General features: G+C 33.5%; 1 protein-coding gene across 6 annotated transcripts in view; it reads left to right on the forward strand.

Annotated features, from left to right (window-relative positions):
* Window positions 1-23,020, forward strand: part of LOC114325818 (piggyBac transposable element-derived protein 4) — a 57,185-nt gene that overhangs the window by 15,371 nt on the left and 18,794 nt on the right. For 3 of the 6 annotated variants that reach the window (XM_050646433.1, XM_050646435.1, XM_050646434.1), the window contains 4 exons: window positions 2,748-3,012; window positions 3,072-3,094; window positions 5,941-6,045; window positions 16,109-16,540. In XM_050646433.1, the coding sequence (XP_050502390.1) occupies window positions 2,748-3,012; window positions 3,072-3,094; window positions 5,941-6,045; window positions 16,109-16,540 (825 nt within the window). Of the gene's footprint in view, window positions 1-207; window positions 376-2,747; window positions 3,013-3,071; window positions 3,095-5,940; window positions 6,046-7,462; window positions 12,424-16,108; window positions 16,541-23,020 lie in introns of those variants that run through there. The other 3 variants (XM_050646437.1, XM_050646436.1, XM_050646438.1) reach the window with 3 other exon arrangements.

Raw genomic sequence — 23,020 nt, forward strand, 5'->3', positions numbered from 1 at the left:
CAGGCGACATACTTATCCTCAAGTTTGTCCCTGCAGCAGTAACAAATGTCAGCCATTTACAGCGAATCAATCAGCCTAGGTCACAAATTATAAGTTATCTCCTGGACTATAACAGAAAACCATAAAGTGATTAACTGTTATCAGCTGTTTTGCTTATTGTTTTGTTTTTGCACTTTTTACTGTAAAAAGTGATAGAAATCTGTTCAAAAACAGTATTGTATAACCACTATAAATATGTATAAATTTTCTTTTGACCAGTGAAGAAAATACTACAGAAATCACTGGCGAAATAGCGAAATTTTTAAACGACTTCCAACCACATGAAATCAATAAAAACTAGCACAGACAATCAACACTGCCATTATCGACAATTAGGTATTTAGGTATTTGAAATATTCAAGCTTCTGCCTCTAAATGGTCTGTATAATTTCTACCCTCTTATTAACCCTATCAAGGACTTCAATATTGCTAATATTGTCTACCCATGATATTTGTAGCATTCTTTGATAACACCAATACTCAAAAGCTTCCAATCTCTAATTGCTTCATTGTCCAGGTCTCAGATATCGTCGCCTTAAAGTGTTAACCTGCTAAGTCCACATTTTAGGCAAAGTGAGTTTTTAATATCTTCACAATAGTATTAATTTAGTCTATCGATTAGTTATACAGTCAAGTTACATTTTTTATCTAAAACCTAAAATATTGTATGATTTGTATACCAGCTAACTCCGATTGCTTTGATTTTCCCACATAAACACAACTAAGTCCTTGACAGCCATGCATTTATATAGTAAAACTTGACCTGACAAGTACACGCTGCGAAATCGTTTTTTGCCTCTCCTGTAAAATTGGGAAAAAACGGAGTTAGCAGGTTAACACTTTAGGGCGACGATATGTAGAGCAAAGGTGTAAAAACTTAGCAGTCCAACAATCTTACTCTTAGATCCATTCTTAGCTCAGTATTTCATAATAGATGTCACAAATTTTGGCCGTGCTATTTGTATACACCTTTTATTTTCTTCGGTTTGTTCTGCGTTTTGACTAACCAATGTTCCTAAATATTTGTATTTGTCTAAACTTTCTATCTGGATATTATTAGTATGGAGTATCTCGTTGTATTTTGGATGTTTTTAATGACCATGAATTTTGTGTTCTTTAAGTTTATTTTAATTCCAAATATTTTATACTATTCGTCCAGTATGTCAGACTTTGCACAGTTGAAATAAATCTGATAGTGCCATCGGCATATTATTATTATGAAGGATTTCACATTTATGATCATTCCATTTTTAAACTCTCCTAAAGCTTCTTGGAAGATGGTTTTGCTATATATACCTATTAAACAGCAGCAGTGACAATATACAGTATGTCCCTGTCAGTTGGATCCACATGGAAAACTTTTTTATTATTAATTTTACGCAAAAAAGTTATTATTCATAAAAAGCTCTGCATGGTCTAAAACCTAATATTCAACCATCAGATATCAAATTTTGTGAATATTATACGAGGTATGTCAAAAAATATGAATTTCGCTCAAGGGTAAAGTAGCTTTATTTTTCATAATATTGAAAATTGTTATTATAAAAAGTTGTTTCGAATTAAGAACTATATTTTAATATGCAATTACAACCTTCTAATTGAAAAAAAAATGTTGAATTTTTTTTTAATTATAAATAACCAACATTATTTTCAGTTATTGCAATTATTATGATAACTCTTTTATTATTAATTTTAATAAAAAAGTTGTTCTTTATAAAAAGTTCTGCATGGTCTAAAATCTAAAATACAACCATCGTATATCAATTTTTATTGATATTATATGAGGTATGTCAAAAAAGATAAATTTCGCTCAGGAGTAAATAAAATATTATTTATTTCATTTACTCTTTATTTTTCACAATATCGAAAATTGTGATCATGAAAAGTTTAGAATTAAAAACTATGTTCAAAATATGTAATTACATCCTTGTAATTGAAATTTTCTTAACTATAAAGTTACTTTACTCTCGGTCGAAATTAATCTCTTTTTACATACCTCGTATAAAATTGATCAAATCTGATATACGATGGTTGTAATTTAGGGTTTAAACCATGCAGAACTTTTTATAAAGAATAACTTTTTTTCGTAAAATTAATAATAAAAGAGTTATCATAATGAAATTAATGTTGAAGGATGTAATTGCGTATCAGAATATAGTTCATAATTCCAAACAACTTTTCATAATAACAATTTTCAATATTGTGAAAAATAAAGCTACTTTACTCTTGAGCGAAATTCATATTTTTGACATACCTCGTATAATTTTCATAAAATTTGATATCTACTGGTTGAATCTTAGGTTTTAGACCTTTCAGAGCTTTTTATGAAGAATAACTTTTTTCGTAAAATTAATAATAAAAAAGTTTTCCATATGTGCCAACTTACAGGGACATACTGTATAACCCTGTCATTTTAGTATTATAATATATCTGTTGGAGATTGGAGGATGTACAAAAACCGAATTTTTTCACAAATAAGGTCAGGCAGACAATGCTTGTAGATAATATAGGATACTTAACAAGAATTTGTGTAAAGAAACTCCTAATTTTATAAATAATAACCGACTTTACTTAATAACATGGCATTTACCTAATACATAAACCGCTTCACTTAAAATGACTATTCTACTATAATAAGATTGCACAGTTCATCAAAGTAATTACAGATAAAGCAAATATTCCATAAATTCATAAACTGGAGTTTTTAGGTCATCGCCAATCCAGATATGCCTCAAAATGTATGCAACAAATGTATAAGTAAACTTCAATCCATTGAAAATTTTATAGCAAAATGTATAGAAACCGAGAATATGCTTCTGAGGCTGCTACCAAATAAACAAATTGAAATTAAGACTGAAATAGTAGAACCAGAGGATGATGAACCAATGGACACTTGTATGATAGAACTGATTAAAAATGAAATACAAGAATGTGAGGTTACCACTGTGGATGAATGGAACATGGACTCTAATCGTAATATAAACTGTAATTTTATTTTATATTAATTGTATTTATATATTTTTTCATTTCAGATGTGCAAAAAAATGTGTGTAAGGTATGTTGAAAAATTTAGTTCTTAATAAGTATCATAGATACATGTAATCGCCATAGACATATCGATACATTTATGGCAAAGTAACGTAAGTAACATTTTTGAAAATCATGTTTTTCCATTAAACTAACGCTATTATTGTTCAGAAGGTACTGCCAAAGTGTAGTAAGCTTTAATACATATATTATGTTTAAAGTAATTCTAGGCTTACTACACTTTGGCATTACCTTCTTAACAATAATAGCGTTAGTTTAATGGAAAAACATGATTTTCGCCAAAAATGTCACTTACGTTACTTTTCCAAAAATGTATCGATATTATATTCACATAGCCATAGAGTGTCATGTTGACGAAAGGGGTGACACCATCTTTTTTTTATCAGTGCTGTTTCACTCTTACACATAGAAAAGCTGCGGCAGTCCTCTCCTACCGTGCCTATACCCCCACTCAGTTTTATGTTAGTTTCTCGGTACAATATGCTAGAAAGAGATAGCATCAATCCAGTCCAAGGATCTTGTCGTCAGGAAGCGAGGAAGGTATACTAAGTCTGTGGTAATGGACTGCTAAATGTGCATAACCAAGATTTTTGTGAATGTGACTTGACATTTGCTAAATGTTTTTTAATGTTTGTATATATGTTATAGTCAAAGCCCGAATTTCAGGCACTCCTAGGTTTGACTAGGCAATCCTCAGGTTTGACTGACGGTCTTAGTCAAAGCCCGAAATAAATTACAGTTTCGGCCTTTGACTAGTCAAACCTAGGAGAGACGAAGTTGTCCAGGCAAAGGTCGAAATTTAATTTTATGAAATCGGGATTTGACTAGTCAAACCCCGATTAGCTATTAAAATGTCGTAATTTGTTAGATTAGGTTTAATTAAACGTCATTTTTTAATTTTAGTGGTTATTATTTTTATGTTGTAATTAAAATTAAAAAATTTGTGTTTATTCTCACATGTTGAGGCATTATGGCATTTAGAGTTGCTCAATACGTTAGACCTTTTACACTTACATAATGTTAAAGAGCATTTCTTATTGCAGTAGCGTTTTATAAAACCTTGACCTCGAAATTTAGGATCTTTTGTACTAATTTCTCTTAGAGACAGCTTAACATCTGGAACATCTTCGAAATTAAGAAATTTTTCTTTGCATTCTCTTATTTGATTTCTTGAAAAAAGTTGTATGTATTGTTCCGTATTTCGTATTAACTCTAAATAAACCGTCAATTGTTTTATCTTGTACCCAAAATACCCAAAATATTTCAAGCATCTCCTTTGATTCTACCTAAATAAATAAAGGAAAGGCGATTGAAGATCTTCATGCCCAGGCTAATGCTATGAAACAATTAAGTGAAAAAAGTTTCCTCCAATTTCGATCGGAAAAACTGTAACAATACCTACTTATCCCCAGCTTTGATAGAGCCAAAGGAGATGCTCGAAATATTTTGGGTATCATACAAGATAAAATAATTATTGACGGTTTATATTATAGAGTTGATACGAAATACGAAACAATAAACACACCTTTTTCAAGAAATCAAATAAGGGAATGCAAAGAGAATTTTCTTAATTTCGAAGATGCTCCAGACGTTAAACTGTCTCTAAGAGAAATTAGTAGGTACAAAAGATTATAAATTAGGAGGACAAGGCTTTATAAAATGCTAAAAAACTGCAATAAAAAATGCTCTTCAAAATTATGTAAGTGTAAAAGGTCTAACGTAGTGTGCAACTCTCTAAATGCCATAATGCCTCAACACGTGAGAATAAACACTAATGTTTTTATTTTAATTACGACAATATAAAAATAATTAACATTAAAATTAAAAAATGACGTTTTATTAAACAATCTAACAAATTACAACATTATAATAGATGATCGGGGTTTGACTAGTCAAACCCCGATTTCATAAAATTAAATTTCGGCCTTTGCCTGACCAACTTAGTCACTCTTAGGTTTGACTAGTCAAAGGCCGAAACTGTAATTTATTTCGGGCTTTGACTAAGACCGTCAGTCAGACCTGAGGATTGCCTAGTCAAACCTAGGAGTGCATGAAATTCGGGCTTTGACTATAACATATAGATTAAATTAACTTTAACAACTGTAGATGATAGTATATGAAGTCCTATAAAACTTTTAAATTTACAATGCATATATAATTTAATTTTTAAAATACTGAGTACCTATGTGAGTTTACTTCTTCTTCTTCCTCTTTATAAGTAATTCTGCTTGTTCATTGGGGATTGATACCTCTATGGAAGTTTATCACATTTGCATGGTTGGCCGAAACTTCTTCTACCGATTGGTGATTTATCTCTTGCTATTTTGACCACGTGTCTCCCCCTCTCTGCTTATGTGGTTATTACATTATTTTTTTCTATTTAGTGTCCATTCATTTATACATTGTATGTTACATTTCTAACGTCTTTACTCCTTTTTCGATCTCTCATCATATTTCCTGTAGTTCCTCTCGGTACTCTCATTTTTGCCGTTTCTAGTAGTATTTGTGTTGTGGCTGTATTGATTCTTGCTTCTGATGGATAGGCCATTATTGGTCTTACGTCTTGGCTTTATAAAATGTTGACCAAAGTATTTTATTTCCGTTACTTGTTCAATACTGATGCCTTCAATTTTGATTTTACATCTGGTTGGTTCTTTACTGATTACTATTGTTTTAGTTTTCTGAGATGAAATTGTCATATTGAATTCTTTTGCTCTTATGTTAAAATTATGATTTCACTTGCCTAATATAACTTGTCAATAATAATTGTTTATTGTATTGTCCAAGTGAAAATGTTTAATATCTCATAAAGCATCTAATTTTGTGATAATTGAAAATCTCTTAATTTTTTAGACAGAACCAATTATTGCAGCAAAGGATGATTGGGAAAATAGACCTTCTAATTCTAACATTGATGACTTTAACAATCCCAGTTATTCAGACATACTAAACAACCAGGTAAACTATCTTTAGATTTATATTTAGTAAGTATTATTTTCTTATTACCGTTCCAGCGGGTGCGCTGTCGTAAATTTTACGACAAAAGCACGTGATCGTACTCCCACTCATACCACATAGTCGAGCGCATCGATCTTCTGGCTTTGTGAGGTTCGATCTGTTCCTAAACTAATAACGTATCGGGTGAAGGTACATTTGTTTGATATCTACAAAATTTTCGGTATTCGTAAAATTTACGACACGCGCCGTTTCATGTAAGTATATTAATATCTTCGTAATTTTTTTCTATGAAAATATATTGATTACAATGGAACCACTTGGACTAGACACTGTAGACAAAATGTGTGCTGCGCACTTGGCCTCAAGGATAACAAACAGATGGCCGTGTAGAGTTTTCTACAGTCTGATAAAGATTGGCGGCATAAATGCTCTTATTTGATACAAATTATGTAGCGGCAACTCCTAAATATCGAAGAGTTTTCCAAAAAAAATTGTCAGATCAACCCCAGACAGTTATTTCAAGGTATAAGGTGCTTTCCTCAAGGTGATTTATGATCAGAAGGTTGAACGCTACTGAACCTACTGAAGATAAACAAGATAGAAACCTTCAAAAACGCAGTGTGTGTGCTGGCAACGTGTAATGGAGAAGAAAAGTCGTTAGGTTCAATGAAGTGTTGCCATTATCAGTCATTTACGTGCAAGAAGTTTAAGAGTATGAATGAGAATTTTGATTCTGAGAAATAGTCACTTTATATTTTTGAAGTCTTTTTTCTTGTTAACAAAAAATACTAGTTTAAAATACGGTAAAGGCACGTATCCGCTATGTTTGTGAATTTCTTGCGCTCCCTGCAACTGTTCCAATAGATACGGCATGCGCTCCTCTACATATAAACCGCCACCGATGCGTCGAGGCGGAGCGCGTACATTTGCACGATCCGGGAGCGCCAACGTATCCACTATGTGGATCAGTTACAGGAGTGCGGAGCACAAGAGGACCGCGAACATAGTGGATACGTGCCTTTATACACAATGTTTGATATAGGTAGTTAACAAATTCCCAACATTTATTTTAAGAAAACATAATTTACACAAAGACGTACAATTTATGAGACGCGCCTGCTCCTGAAAGATTAAGGGGCGCGCCCGATGGAAGGTTAACCTTCGAACGGGCGCGCTGTCGTAAAATTTACGACAAAAAGACTGTAGAAAGTGATCGTGATCGTGGAAAGGTTTAGTATGTTCCTAAACTAACAACGTATTGGGCGTACACACAGGTTTTGAAATCGACAAAATTTCCGTTATTCGTAAAATTTACGACACGCGCCGTTTCATGTAAGTATATTAATTTTTTCCTTATAACTTTTTTTCTCATTTATTACACTGTTTTTGTGGAACTAAAAGTACATTTTTGTTCCAGACTTATCATTTTATGGCTCGTAGGCCACTTGTGCAAAGTCAGTTTGAGACAAACGCTGAAGACTTGTTCTTTGAGCCAGACCTAGATGATGAACATCATTTGCCAGCTGTTGACAGTGAGTTTTCAGAAGAAGAGATCGAGGAGCAAATTGAAAATAGTGCTAGCGAACAGGAAAACACGTCAGATGAATCCGATGAAGAGAAAGAAATAATGGAGGAATTTTTCGTTGGAAAAAATAAATCAATAAAATGGCGTAAAAAAACATACCTTGTTTCTGCGAAAACTAAAGCAATAAATAAAGATAAAATACCCACTGGTCTGACTCATCGAGCAGTTGATATTAAAAATGAACTAGATGCGTTCCTCCAAATTTTCGACCTTTCGATGATCGACGATACTTTGAAGTATACAAATATGTACATCGACGAAGAGCTGAGAATTCGTCAATATCCCAGAGATCGGGACTGTAAGAACATCGAAAGGCACGAACTAATGGCATACTTTGGTCTACTATATCTGATCGGTATAAAAAAATCTCATCACGCAAATATGAAAGAGATGTTTGCCGGTGATGGTACCGGAATTGGAATAGCAAGAGCTGTAATGGGTCACAAGAGATTCCTCTTTATCACCCGTTGTTTGAGATTCGATGACAAGAATACAAGATCCGAAAGAAAGAAAGTTGACAAACTGGCAGCAATACGTGAATTCTTCCAGGCTTTTGTCAATAATTGCAAGTCGTCATATAATTTAGGCGAATATACTACGATCGATGAGATGCTGCAACCCTTTAGAGGTCGTTGTAGCTTTATCCAATATATGCCTAGTAAACCGGCAAAATACGGGGTAAAAATATTTGCGCTATGTGATGCCAGAAGTTTTTACACATCTAACCTAGAAATTTATTGCGGAAAACAACCTGATGGGCCATTTGCGACCTCTAATACACCAACAGATATTGTAAAGCGTCTAATCAGTCCGATAGAATACTCTAACCGGAATTTGACCATCGATAATTGGTACACAAGTTTACCACTTGCTGAATATTTGTTATCGAAAAAGATAACGGTTTTGGGCGCAATAAAGAAAAACAATTCTGAAATTCCAAAAGAATTTTTGCCAAATAAAAGGAGGGATGTTCAATCCACACTTTTGGGGTTCCAAGAGGATAAAATGATGATTTCCTATGTACCTCGAAAAAATAAGGCTGTGATATTACTCTCGACATTACATGACGATAACAAAATGGATCCTGACACTAAAAAGCCTCAGGCTATACTAGATTATAATGAAACCAAAGGTGGAGTGGACATTGTAGACAAGATGTGTGCCGCTTACTCGGTCTCTAGGAAAACAAGAAGATGGCCGTGTGTAATTTTCTACACTCTAATAAATATTGGCGGCATAAATGCTCAAATCTTACACAAATTGGCCTGTCCAGCGGAGGCTCCTAAATATCGAAGAGTTTTCCTGAAAAATTTAGCATTGAACCTAATGAAAGAGCACCTTATCTTCAGATCAACCCTCAAACATTTACCTCGAGATATAAGTGCTTTCCTCAAGGTGACTTATGGTCAAGAGGTAGAACCTACCAAAGAAGAACAAAATATAAACCCTCCAAAACGTGGTGTGTGTCGGCAATGTGTAATGGAGAAGAAAAGATCTTCAGCTTCAATGAAGTGTTGCCGCTGTCAGGCATTCACATGCAAGAAACATTCTGCCATTGAGGTGGTTTGCAGTTTTTGTAAGGATGAGAATGTTGATTCTGACCAATAGCGAGATACTTTTAAAATATTATATTTTTAAAGTGTTGTTAGGTTTTTTGTAAACAAAAATAAAAAATATTAGCTTGAAATATCGTTTAAAAAATAAGGTAATAAATAAAGATAAAATACCCACTGGCCTGACCCATCGAGCCCTTGATATTAAAAATGAACTAGATGCGTTCCTCCAAATTTTCGACCTTTCGATGATCGACGATTCTTTGAAGTATACAAATTATGTACATCGACGAAGAGCTGAGAATTCGTCAATATCCCAGAGATCGGGACTGTAAGAACATCGAAAGGCACGAACTGATGGCATACTTGGGTCTACTATATCTGATCGGTATAAAAAAATCTCATTACGCAAATGTCACAAGATATTTTCTCTTTATCACTTGTTGGTTGAGATTCGATGACAAGAATACAAGATCCGAAAGAAAGAAAGTTGACAAACTGGCTGCAATACGTGAATTCTTCCAAGCTTTCCTCAATAATTGCAAGTCGTCATATAATTTAGGCGAATATACTACAATCGATGAGATGCTGCAACCCTTTAGATGTTGTAGCTTTATCCAATATATGCCTAGTAAACCGGCAAAATACGGGGTAAAAATGTTTGCGCTATGTTATGCCAGAAGTTTTTACACATCTAACCTAGAAATTTATTGCGAAAAACAACCTGATGGGCCATTTGCGACCTCTAATACCCCAACAGATATTGTAAAGCGTCTAATCAGTCCGATAGAATACTCAAATCGGAATTTGACTATCGATAATTGGTACACAAGTGTACCACTTGCTGAATATTTGTTATCGAAAAAGATAACGGCTTTGGGCGCAATAAAGAAAAACAATTCTGAAATTCCAAAAGACTTTTTGCCAAATAAAAGGAGGGACGTTCAATCCACACTTTTTGGTTTCCAAGAGGATAAAATGATGATTTCCTATGTACCTCGAAAAAATAAGGCTGTAATATTACTCTCGACATTACATGAACATAACGAAATGGATCCTGACACTAAAAAGCCTAAGGCTATACTAGATTACAATGAAACTAAAGGTGGAGTGGACACTTTAGACAAGATGTGTGCCGCTTACTCGGTCTCTAGCAAAACAAGAGGATGGCCGTGTGTAATTTTCTACACTCTAATAAAGATTGGCGGCATAAATGCTCAAATCTTACACAAATTGGCCTGTCCAGCGGAGGCCCCTAAATATCGAAGAGTTTTCCTGAAAAATTTAGCATTGAGCCTAATGAAAGAGCACCTTATCTTCAAATCGACCCTCAGACATTTACCTCGAGATATAAGTGCTTTCCTCAAAGTGGCTTATGATCAAGGGGAAGAGCCTACCAAAGAAGAACAAAATATAAACCCTCCAAAGCGCGGTGTGTGCAGGCAATGTGTAATGGAGAAGAAAAGATCCTCATCTTCAATGGAGTGTTGCCGTTGTCAGGCATTCACATGCAAGAAACATTCTGCCATTGAGGTGGTTTGCAGTTTTTGTAAGGATGAGAATGTTGATTCTGACCAATAGCCAGATACTTTTAAAATATTATATTTTTAAAGTGTTGTTAGGTTTTTTGTAAACAAAAATAAAAAATATTAGCTTGAAATATCGTTTAAAAACTAAGGTAATAAATAAAGATAAAATACCCACTGGCCTGACCCATCGAGCACTTGATATTAAAAATGAACTAGATGCGTTCCTCAAAATTTTCGACCTTTCGATGATCGACGATTCTTTGAAGTATACAAATTATGTACATCGACGAAGAGCTGAGAATTCGTCAATATCCCAGAGATCGGGACTGTAAGAATATCGAAAGGCACGAACTGATGGCATACTTGGGTCTACTATATCTGATCGGTATAAAAAAATCTCATCACCCAAATATGAAAGAGATGTTTGCCGGTGATGGTACCGAAATTGGAATAGCAAGAGCTGTAATGGGTCACAAGAGATTCCTCTTTATCACCCGTTGTTTGAGATTCGATAACAAGAATACAAGATCCGAAAGAAAGAAAGTTGACAAACTGGCAGCAATACGTGAATTTTTCCAAGCTTTCGTCAATAATTGCAAGTCGTCATATAATTTTGGCGAATATACTACAATCGATGAGATGCTGCAACCCTTTAGATGTTGTCGCTTTATCCAATATATGCCTAGTAAACCAGCAAAATACGGGGTAAAAATGTTTGCGCTATGTGATGCCAGAAGTTTTTACACATCTAACCTAGAAATTTATTGCGGAAAACTACCTGATGGGCCATTTGCGACCTCTAATGCCCCAACAGATATTGTAAAGCGTCTAATCAGTCCGATAGAATACTCAAATCGGAATTTGACCATCGATAATTGGTACACAAGTGTACCATTTGCTGAATATTTGTTAACGAAAAAGATAACGGTTTTGGGCGCAATAAAGAAAAACAATTCTAAAATTCCAAAAGAATTTTTGCCAAATAAAAGGAGGGATGTTCAATCCACACTTTTTGGTTTCCAAGAGGATAAAATGATGATTTCCTATGTACCTCGAAAAAATAAGGCTGTAATAATACTCTCGACATTGCATGAACATAACAAAATGGATCCTGACACTAAAAAGCCTCAGGCTATACTGGATTACAATGAAACTAAAGGTGGAGTGGACACTGTAGACAAGATGTGTGCCGCTTACGCGGTCTCTAGGAAAACAAGAAGATGGCCGTGTGTAATTTTCTACACTCTAATAAATATTGGCATACATGCTCAAATCTTACACAAATTGGCCTGTCCAGCGGAGGCTCCTAAATATCGAAGAGTTTTCCTGAAAAATTTATCATTGAGCCTAATGAAAGAGCACCTTATCTTCAGATCAACCCTCAGACATTTACCTCGAGATATAAGTGCTTTCCTCAAGGTGACTTATGGTCAAGAGGTAGAACCTACCAAAGAAGAACAAAATATAAACCCTCCAAAACGTGGTGTGTGTCGGCAATGTGTAATGGAGAAGAAAAGATCTTCAGCTTCAATGAAGTGTTGCCGCTGTCAGGCATTCACATGCAAGAAACATTCTGCCATTGAGGTGGTTTGCAGTTTTTGTAAGGATGAGAATATTGATTCGGACCAATAGCCAGATACTTTTAAAATAGTATATTTTCTAAGTGTTGTTCGGTTTTTTGTAAACAAAAATAAAAAATATTAGTTCAATATGTCTTAAAATATTATTTTTTATATCCTTGTAACAATTTACCAACATTTATTTAAAGAAAAAATTTACAAAAAGAAATGTTTATTTGATTTTAGATAGAAATTGAAGAATAAAAAGAAATTAAAAATACGAGATCCTTTGTAAATTGTACATTTAAAATTCCCTAAATAAGGGTTACAATAAATCGCAGAACGTTTTCGGATTAAAAATCCATCATCAGGTTTACTAAAAGCCCTAAAATAAGTATAACCCAATTAGCTAAGAAAAATGATTTAAAAAGTTGACTAAGGTTAAAAAATGCAAGAGGTCATACTTACAAAACATAGCATGTCTGAGCCACCAAAATGTTTTGGGTAAAAACTCTTTAAATGTTGAAAATTGCTGTGTTATACTACATATTTATAATAATATTTAGTAATGTTGCAAATAATTACCCAGGGCAACACAGGACTCTTCCCACGTGGTTGGAATTTAAGGATTGAAACCTCCCATAATGGAGTTAAATGACCAACTGAATACAAAAGGACCTTAGAAGGATGTCGAAGACAAACTGTCAATGTAACGTTAGGAAATATTATATTGTTACTGCAGCCACAGAATTTAAAGTTTAGGTTGATATTTAAAATAAAAACAGTAACATCCATGTTGGGAGAGGTTATTCGAACCTAAATGAAAGAATGTAAAATATCCAATGATTAAATAATCTAATAGGAACACAAGATATTTTGGTTACGTGTAGTTATGCGATCAGCATTACTTATAGATGTTATATAGGTGATATCAATACACTTAGAAAAATTGAATCGTTTATTTCAGAAAGGGGTCAAGTCACAAGTACATATCTACTTTTGAGAAAATCAAGTTTACACAGTGTTTACATTCAATAAACAATCACTTTATATAAAATAAAAATTCTACTTAACAACCTGGAGTATTTGTCAAAAAGTGTTGTATTTTTTAAAAATGTATCAAAATATTAAAATATTACTAAAAGATTTTTAAATTGAAAACTTATTGGTCCATTTCCTTGGTAACACCTCCAAGGCTTCTAAAATTTGCAAGCCAAATGGATGCTGAAGCGAAGAAGACAAGAGGGAATTCAAAAAACTTACAATTCACGACCCCGTCTGTTCAGCTGGTAAATTCCAACAGAAAATGGACCTAGTTACTCGAAGGAGTAAAGACCAATATCAAATAAAGTAAAAATTTTATTTTTAATTCAGTTGCAATGCGAGGGCAAAACAATCTTACTTTTCAATTAGAATACGGAGCGCAGTCCAGTCATCTGAATCGCGATTTTCGGCTCTTATTGGAGCCTCATCGGAGAGAACGTAGGCTTGTTCTCCATACCCCAATTGATCAGCACTGAGACTCATTTGAGGTTTTCTCAGTGCTGATCAATTGGGATATGGAGAACAAGCCTACGTTCTCTCCGATGAGGCTCCAATAAGAGCCGAAAATCGCGATTCAGAGGACTGGACTGCGCTCCGTATTCTAATTGAAAAGTAAGATTGTTTTGCCCTCGCATTGCAACTGAATTAAAAATAAAATTTTTACTTTATTTGATATTGGTCTTTACTCCTTCGAGTAACTAGGTCCATTTTCTGTTGGAATTTACCAGCTGAACAGACGGGGTCGTGAATTGTAAGTTTTTTGAATTCCCTCTTGTCTTCTTCGCTTCAGCATCCATTTGGCTTGCAAATTTTAGAAGCCTTGGAGGTGTTACCAAGGAAATGGACCAATAAGTTTTCAATTTAAAAATATTTTAGTAATATTTTAATATTTTCTAAATAATATTATTAATAATGCTATTAGGATCGAAAACTTCATCTTTTAATTGCCAGATGACGCTAGTCACCTAATATTTTCACTTCAGTTGCAATGGGTGGGAAAACCTCTCAGTGCTGATCAAATGGGGTGAGAACAAGCCTACATTCTCTCCGATGAGGCTCCAATAATAGCCGAAAATCGCGATTCAGAGGACTGGACTGCGTTCCGTATTCTAATTGAAAAGTAAGATTGTTTTGCCTTCGCATTGCAACTGAATTAAAAATAAATTTTTATTTTATTAAAAAAAAAATAATTTTTTGCACTCATTTTGTCAAGATTTGTCACTTGACCCCTTTCTGAAATAAACGATTCAATTAATATTAAGCCTTTTACGTTAAAACGTCTAGGACAACAAATTTATGTTTAATGTGTACATAAATATACAATTCTAAGAATATTAATTAAAGGGTAATTGTTTTGATGACTGATAAAAATAAAGAAAGATGGAATATATATTTTGTTATTGTATATGAATGAAAATGAGACTACAAGTAGCTTGATGAAACTGAGTACTCCAGAGACCTGACATCAACTTGCCAGAAAATAAGTGATTGAAAATTAGGAAGGGCGTTGGAGAGCCTGGGCGGTTGGACAAAGTATGTTGTGATATTGGACCATGAATTATGTACAGTGTGTTATGTTATGTTTGAAGACATTTTTCAGTAGCTACAACTCTGCTTTTTCTAGGTCTATAGACCTCATACATACATCATTTTTGTTTTCGTTTTTTTATAATCTACATTTTTGCTAAGAATATTTTTTTCGATAAAATGCTTTTTGAGTTATTTCCGAAAAACCGTTTAAAACCGTGTTTTTTTTTTGTTGAAAAATGAACATATTCACTCGCAAATGACTCGAAAAGTATCAACAGTGAAAAAAACGCTATAGAATAGAAGTTGCTTAGAATTAGTCAGTTTATCCATTTCCGGATTTATTTTGAACGTATATTTTGTCACCTCCGAGAAGCAGTCATACTCGCTCCCAGGGACAAAGCATACATCGGCACAATATCATCTTTTTTTCTCTGGCTTGGGTATGACTGTATGACAAATTGTATGTCAATCCAGGCGGTTCTTTAAGAGGAAAAAGTAGCGATCAACAGGTAGCGAAAACGCGTTCCAAGATTGCGGCTATAATTTTGAATATTTTTGCGAGATATTGGGTATTCGTAATATAATAAAGAATGGCGGTACAGAGCCCAATTTGAAAAAATATTAATATGTGGAAATTACTCTGTAATTAAATGCAATATTAAAAAACGAGCCTGTACCGCCATTAAGAAGAACAAAAAAATACACTTTCTTCAAATAAACTTTTTTATCCGATGCCTAGATTTTGTGTCATTTTGGAACTACTAAATTTTTTTATTTCATTAGTAGTTCTAAAATGACACAAAATCTAGGCATCGGATAAAAAAGTTTATTTGAAGAAAGTGCATTTTTTTGTTCTTCTTAATGGCGGTACAGGCTCGTTTTTTAATATTGTATTTAATTACAGAGTAATTTCCACATATTAATATATTTTTCAAATTGGGCTCTGTACCGCCATTCTTTATCATATTACGAATACGTGTGCCAAATATCTCGAAAAAATATTCAAAATTACAGCCGCAATCTTGGAACACGTTTTGGCTACCTGTTGATCGCTACTGTATCACCTTAAAATATAGATTGTAAAGTTAGTGAATGAACTATTAATAGAAAGAAAAATCCGTGTATGTTTATTAATATGTAAATAAGATGTTGCCTTTCCTTTTTTTCTTATTCTCTTAAAATTTATTTTCTCCTAATATTTATTTCTTTCAGCGATATTATAACAAACAAGTGTTATAATTATTATTATTATTCCTTTTACAGGAAGAGAATAAAACAAAGGTTATACAGGAAGAGTATAAAACGAAGAATATACAGGACGATAATAAAACGAATGTTACAGTTGAAAAAAGCAACCATACTCGAAAAAGTTATAGTACTCGTTATAGCGTAAAGGTTATGCAGGAAGAGAATAAAACAAAAGTTATACAGGAAGTGAATAAAACGAATGATACAGTTGAAAAAGGCAACCATACTCGAAAAGGTTACTGCATTTACTGTGACGCAGAGGTACACCATTTCGTCAAACACCTGGAAAGAATACATATTGACGAACCCGAAATTGAACTTTTATTTTCTGAACCACCCGGCACCATTAAAAGGAAACAGATGATTTTATCTCTTCGGAAAAGAGGAAAAAGCAAAAGCGATTTAAAAAGAGACAACCCCAACTCATCGGAAACACTAAATATCAAGGTAAACTACTTAAATTACAGTACCAGGTGTCCACTTATATTTTCCCCCATTTTAACTGCCTATAACTTCTAAGCGGCTCAAGATAGAAATATGCGGTTTTAGCTGAAATGTTTTATTTTAGTAAAAGTTTTGTTTGAATGGATTGAATTTATAATATCGCTTTCAATTACGAAAAAAATGGCTAATTTTTGAAAAAAAAATGTTGACTTTTTTTAATGGACCACCCAGTATATTTTTTTTGTAAATTGAAAGAACGGTCAATCACCTATCCAGCGATATAAAGTATTTTAAAGTCGGTTGTCAAATGACTGAGTAATTAATTTTTAAAATGATAGATGCAACGTGGAAATCACATAGCGAAATACGCTGTGTCTAGGTACACGCTAATGTGTACGCAAATAAAAAAGTTAGGTACACGCTTAAACGCCATCAAATCAGTGACGTCACTATTTAGCGTGCACTTTGACTGGGTTTTTCGGTGCACGCTAATTTGAGCTGCGTGTATGCTGTGGTATTTAAAAGTATCTGGTGTGGTGAGTGTCAGAGTGTGGTTAGAATTTGTCTAATCACTAGTCACGTTGTGTTTACCCTTTAATTATTGATTAATAGTAAAGAGTTTTCTTATTTTTTATTTGTTTAGTATTTTTTAATTAACTATGGAGTGCGGACAATTATTTAGTTCTATTAATGAGTTTAACAACATTCTAAAACAGTATGAAAAAGATAAGAGACAAAAATTCGTGATTAAGGGTAGCAGAAGTATTAAGATAAAATATACAGGACAATTGATTAGTGTGATAAAGCTCAGTAGATCCGCTACATTAATAGATAGCAATAAAAGTTAGTAACAAAAATTGAAGTTAGTTAGTTAGTTGGAAAATTGAAAAAAGTTAGTAACAAAAAACTTTGAGCTTTATATAATAAAATTAGTTAGAATGTTACAGAGCGTTCGATAACATAGTGGCAAACCAAACTTATGTTTTTTAAATGGAACACCCTATATGTTATTGTATGTTCGAAATCTTCTTAACTTCTCCATCACAAAAATATAAAAGTTTATTATGTTATACAGGGTATTCACAAAGTTATAACCAATTATTTATGAAAATCGTAACAAGTTTAACTCCCTGTATAAAAGTAAACACAACAGCATTGGTTTATAAACTTTTGTATACATTTTATATACTTTTATATACACTTTGATTTATTACAATAATTAAGTTTGAACATCTGAATAGTTCTGCTTCCCTTCCCCTAATAACAAATATTTTTCTATCAAACAAACACTAATAAACATATCAAAATAGCGTATATGCTTCTTTTCATGAGCATTTTAGTTAAATCTGACAGTTGTCACATTTTATTTGCAATTTGGTATAAAAACAAATCAATTGTGTTTATTGCATTTATAAAATGGTATTTTCTTTGATTTGTATAGTCCTATAAATTGTTCAGACTATATTGGTAGTTATATTATATAATTCGCAAAGTATTTTATTTTCGATTAAGGCACCATCTATTGACTACTAGAATAAATGTTATAAATATCACCGACAAAATTTAATCATCGACGTGCGTTTTTTTCTGTCACATACAATTTAGTGCGTTAGAAAGAAATCGAAAAACTGTGACGCACTGAAAGATCCTCATGAGGAAAAGCATACCAAAATATACAGTCACTGCGCACGCTAAATAATGACGTCACTTGCTTGATGAAGTTTAATTCGCGTGTACCTAACTTTTTTATTTGCGTACACGTTAGCGTGTACCTAGACACAGCGTTAAAATAACTAAAGGATCGTTTAAACACAGCGATATATCAAACAACTTATCAAGGTCAATCGAGTTGTTGCAACTTATCATTGTGTGTAAACGGTGCATCGCACGACTTATCAAAGTTGGAGTTGGGTTGAGGTTGGTATCAACTTATCACAAGGATCGAGTTGTTTTAATTTATCGTCGTAAACAGCGATTTATCATTGGACTTGGGTCGTATCAATTTAGGAGAATCTTACCGTATTAGAATTTATTTACATATATAATTAAATAATGTACAGGGTGATTGATTAGTGGGGTAAAGCTACGTAGATCCGTTATAGTAATAGATAGCAATAAAAGTTAATAACAAAAATTGTAGCCAACTTTTAGATTCACATTTATAAAATTAATTAGAATGTTACATAGGGTGTTCGATAACATAGTGGCAGAAATCATAGAGCAAAACAGCGAAACCAAACAAGTTTGATTTCTCCGCTCGTACTCTTTGTTATTTTTCCGAAAAATGAATCTCGATGTCCTGATATCTGAAGTGTTTCAAAGAAAGCTGTTTTTGAATCAGTAAGATTCCCTATTCAGATGACGACGATGGCTTTTTAAATTTATAACTTTATGCAATTTTATAATTAAATAAATATTATGTAACTTAATAATTATTATTAGTTCTACGTTCTACAGTGTGGCAAAACCAAATGGAATAAATTCATTATTTCGTAAACCGACGACTAAAAAATCCGGACATATTTTTAAATTATGATTTTTTGGCATTTACATACTAGTGACGTCATCCATCTCGAAGCTGAAATAAAAAATATACATGCGGACCAATGTAAAAAAGGTCATTTCATTGTTGTCTTCTTACCGGCGTGAGAAATACAAAATAAGATTTACTATTTTATTTGGACATAAGTCACAATTCGAGTTTGAAATCAAGTTTACTTGACGTTTCGAGTTTCACTTCGGAAATCGTTATCAGTATATAAAAAAACATTCATAAATTAAAAATTTAACTTTTGTTTCTGGTGAAGCAGCGCAGTTGGAACAAGCAGAATATTATAATTATTGTCACCGGAAAGCGAAAAAGGTAACGCACAACTTGAAAGAACTTATATATTTCTAACTTCGTTTCTGGTGAAGCAACGCAGTTGGAACAAGCAGATATATTATAGTTGTGTCACCGGAAAGCGAAAAAGGTAACGCACAACTTGGGAGAACCTATAGATTTCCAACTTGGTTTCTGGTGAAGGAACGCAGTTGGAACAAGCAGATATATTATAATTGTGTCACCGGAAAGCGAAAAAGGTAACGAAGAACTTGAAAGAGCCTATAGTTTTCTAACTTCGTTTCTGGTGAAGCAACGCAGTTGGAACAATCAGATATATTATAATTGTGTCACCGGAAAGCGAAAAAGGTAGTCCCTGAAAACTATAGGTTTTTCCAAGTTGTTCGTTACCTTTTTCGCTTACCGGTGACACAATTATAATATATCTGCTTGTTCCAACTCGTTGCTTCACCAGAAGCGAAGTTAGAAAACTATAGGGTCTTCCAAGTTGTGAGTTACCTTTTTCACTTTCCGGTGACACAATTATAATATATCTGGTTGTTCCAACCCTGTTGCTTCACCAGAAGCGAAGTTAGAAAACTATAGATTCTTCCAAGTTGTGCGTTACCTTTTTCGCTTTCTGGAGACACAATTATAATATATCTGCTTGTTCCAACTCCATTGCTTCACCAGAAACGAAGTTAGAAAAGTATAGGTTCTTCCAAGTTGTGCGTTACCTTTTTTGCTTCCCGGTGACACAATTATAATATATCTGCTTGTTCCAACTCCGTTGCTTCACCAGAAGCGAAGTTAGAAAAGTATAGGCTCTTCCAAGTTGTGAGTTACCTTTTTCACTTTCCGGTGACACAATTATAATATATCTGGTTGTTCCAACCCTGTTGCTTCACCAGAAGTGAAGTTAGAAAACTATAGGTTCTTCCAGGTTGTGCGTTACCTTTTTCGCTTCCCGGTGACACAATTATAATATATTTGCTTGTTCCAACTCCGTTGCTTCACCAGAAGCGAAGTTAGAAAACTATAGACTCTTCCAAGTTGTGAGTTACCTTTTTCACTTTCCGGTGACACAATTATAATATATCTGGTTGTTCCAACCCTGTTGCTTCACCTGAAGCGAAGTTAGAAAACTATAGGTTCTTCCAAGTTGTGCGTTACCTTTTTTGCTTTCCGGTGACAATTATAATATTATATCAGCTGCTTTTTCCAACTGTGTTGCTTCACCAGAAACAAAGTTAAATTTTTAATGTATGAATGTTTTTTGTTGATATTTTCAACTCAGGCGCTCCAAAACCAACAAACCACTCGCAAACCCGTCCAAATACGTATTGCGAACCATCAAAGCTTTTGTTGAAAAACCGACAGAAGTTGACGTGCCTGATCCCTTGATCACGCATTTTTAATTACTTTTTCTTTTGCGTAGACAGACGAATAGGGAATGTTGTATACAAATTAAAGTACGGTAATGGTACTTTTTAATAGTGATATAAAATACAGGGTATCCCATTTAAATTTTACTGAAAAAATAATGTACCTACCTACTTGAGTTTTAACTCACCCTTTATTAGATATAAAGTAAATTAGCAATATCAATCATTTTTAAAAATTTTGACAATAAATAAAATATGGCATCAATAAACCATTGCCGTTGTGCTTATTTTTATTTATACAGTGAGTTGAACTTGTTACGATTTTCATATAAAATTGGTTATAACTTTGTAAATACCCTGTATAACATACCCAACCTTTATATTTTGAAAGTAACAGGATCTATTTGTTTACGATGAAAACTAGTTATAATTCATTGAAGGGTCTAAAAGGGTCTAATGTACACAATGGTCCCCTCTTCAACTTGTTGTGGTCAACTTATCGCAGCGTCTAAACAGCGTTTCAACCTCAACAAATCACAGCAACTTGTCATCACAACTAGTTGCTGGACTTATCGCTGTGTTTAAACGCCCCTTAAAGGATCGTTTAAACACAGCGATATATCAAACAACTTATCAAGGTCAATCGAGTTGTTGCAACTTATCATTGTGTGTAAACGGTGCATCGCACGACTTATCAAAGTTGGAGTTGGGTTGAGGTTGGTATCAACTTATCACAAGGATCGAGTTGTTTTAATTTATCGTCGTGTCTAAACGGTACAGCGATTTATCATTGGACTTGAGTCGTATCAATTTAGGAGAATCTTACCGTATTAGAATTTATTTACATATATAATTAAATAATGTACAGGGTGATTGATTAGTGGGGTAAAGCTACGTAGATCCGTTATAGTAATAGATAGCAAAAAAAGTTAATAACAAAAATTGTAGCCAACTTTTAGATTCACATTTATAAAATTAATTAGAATGTTACATAGGGTGTTCGATAACATAGTGGCAGAAATCATAGAGCAAAACAGCGAAACCAAACAAGTTTGATTTCTCCGCTCGCACTCTTTGTTATTTTTCCGAAAAATGAATCTCGATGTCCTGATATCTGAAGTGTTTCAAAAAAAGCTGTTTTTGAATCAGTAAGATTCCCTATTCAGATGACGACGATGGCTTTTTAAATTTATAACTTTATGCAATTTTATAATTAAATAAATATTATGTAACTTAATAATTATTATTAGTTCTACGTTCTACAGTGTGGCAAAACCAAATGGAATAAATTGATTATTTCGTAAACCGACGACTAAAAAATCCGGACATATTTTTAAATTATGATTTTTTGGCATTTACATACTAGTGACGTCATCCATCTCGAAGCTGAAATAAAAAATATACATGCGGACCAATGTAAAAAAGGTCATTTCATTGTTGTCTTCTTACCGGCGTGAGAAATACAAAATAAGATTTACTATTTTATTTGGACATAAGTCACAATTCGAGTTTGAAATCAAGTTTACTTGACGTTTCGAGTTTCACTTCGGAAATCGTTATCAGTATATAAAAAAACATTCATAAATTAAAAATTTAACTTTTGTTTCTGGTGAAGCAACGCAGTTGGAACAAGCAGAATATTATAATTATTGTCACCGGAAAGCGAAAAAGGTAACGCACAACTTGAAAGAACTTATATATTTCTAACTTCGTTTCTGGTGAAGCAACGCAGTTGGAACAAGCAGATATATTATAGTTGTGTCACCGGAAAGCGAAAAAGGTAACGCACAACTTGGGAGAACCTATAGATTTCCAACTTGGTTTCTGGTGAAGGAACGCAGTTGGAACAAGCAGATATATTATAATTGTGTCACCGGAAAGCGAAAAAGGTAACGAATAACTTGGAAGAGCCTATAGTTTTCTAACTTCGTTTCTGGTGAAGCAACGCAGTTGGAACAATCAGATATATTATAATTGTGTCACCGGAAAGCGAAAAAGGTAGTCCCTGAAAACTATAGGTTTTTCCAAGTTGTGCGTTACCTTTTTCGCTTACCGGTGACACAATTATAATATATCTGCTTGTTCCAACTCGTTGCTTCACCAGAAGCGAAGTTAGAAAACTATAGGGTCTTCCAAGTTGTGAGTTACCTTTTTCACTTTCCGGTGACACAATTATAATATATCTGGTTGTTCCAACCCTGTTGCTTCACCAGAAGCGAAGTTAGAAAACTATAGATTCTTCCAAGTTGTGCGTTACCTTTTTCGCTTTCTGGAGAC

The sequence above is a fragment of the Diabrotica virgifera genome, chromosome 3, assembly GCF_917563875.1.
Source record: "Diabrotica virgifera virgifera chromosome 3, PGI_DIABVI_V3a".
Classification (NCBI taxonomy): Eukaryota; Metazoa; Arthropoda; class Insecta; order Coleoptera; family Chrysomelidae; genus Diabrotica; species Diabrotica virgifera.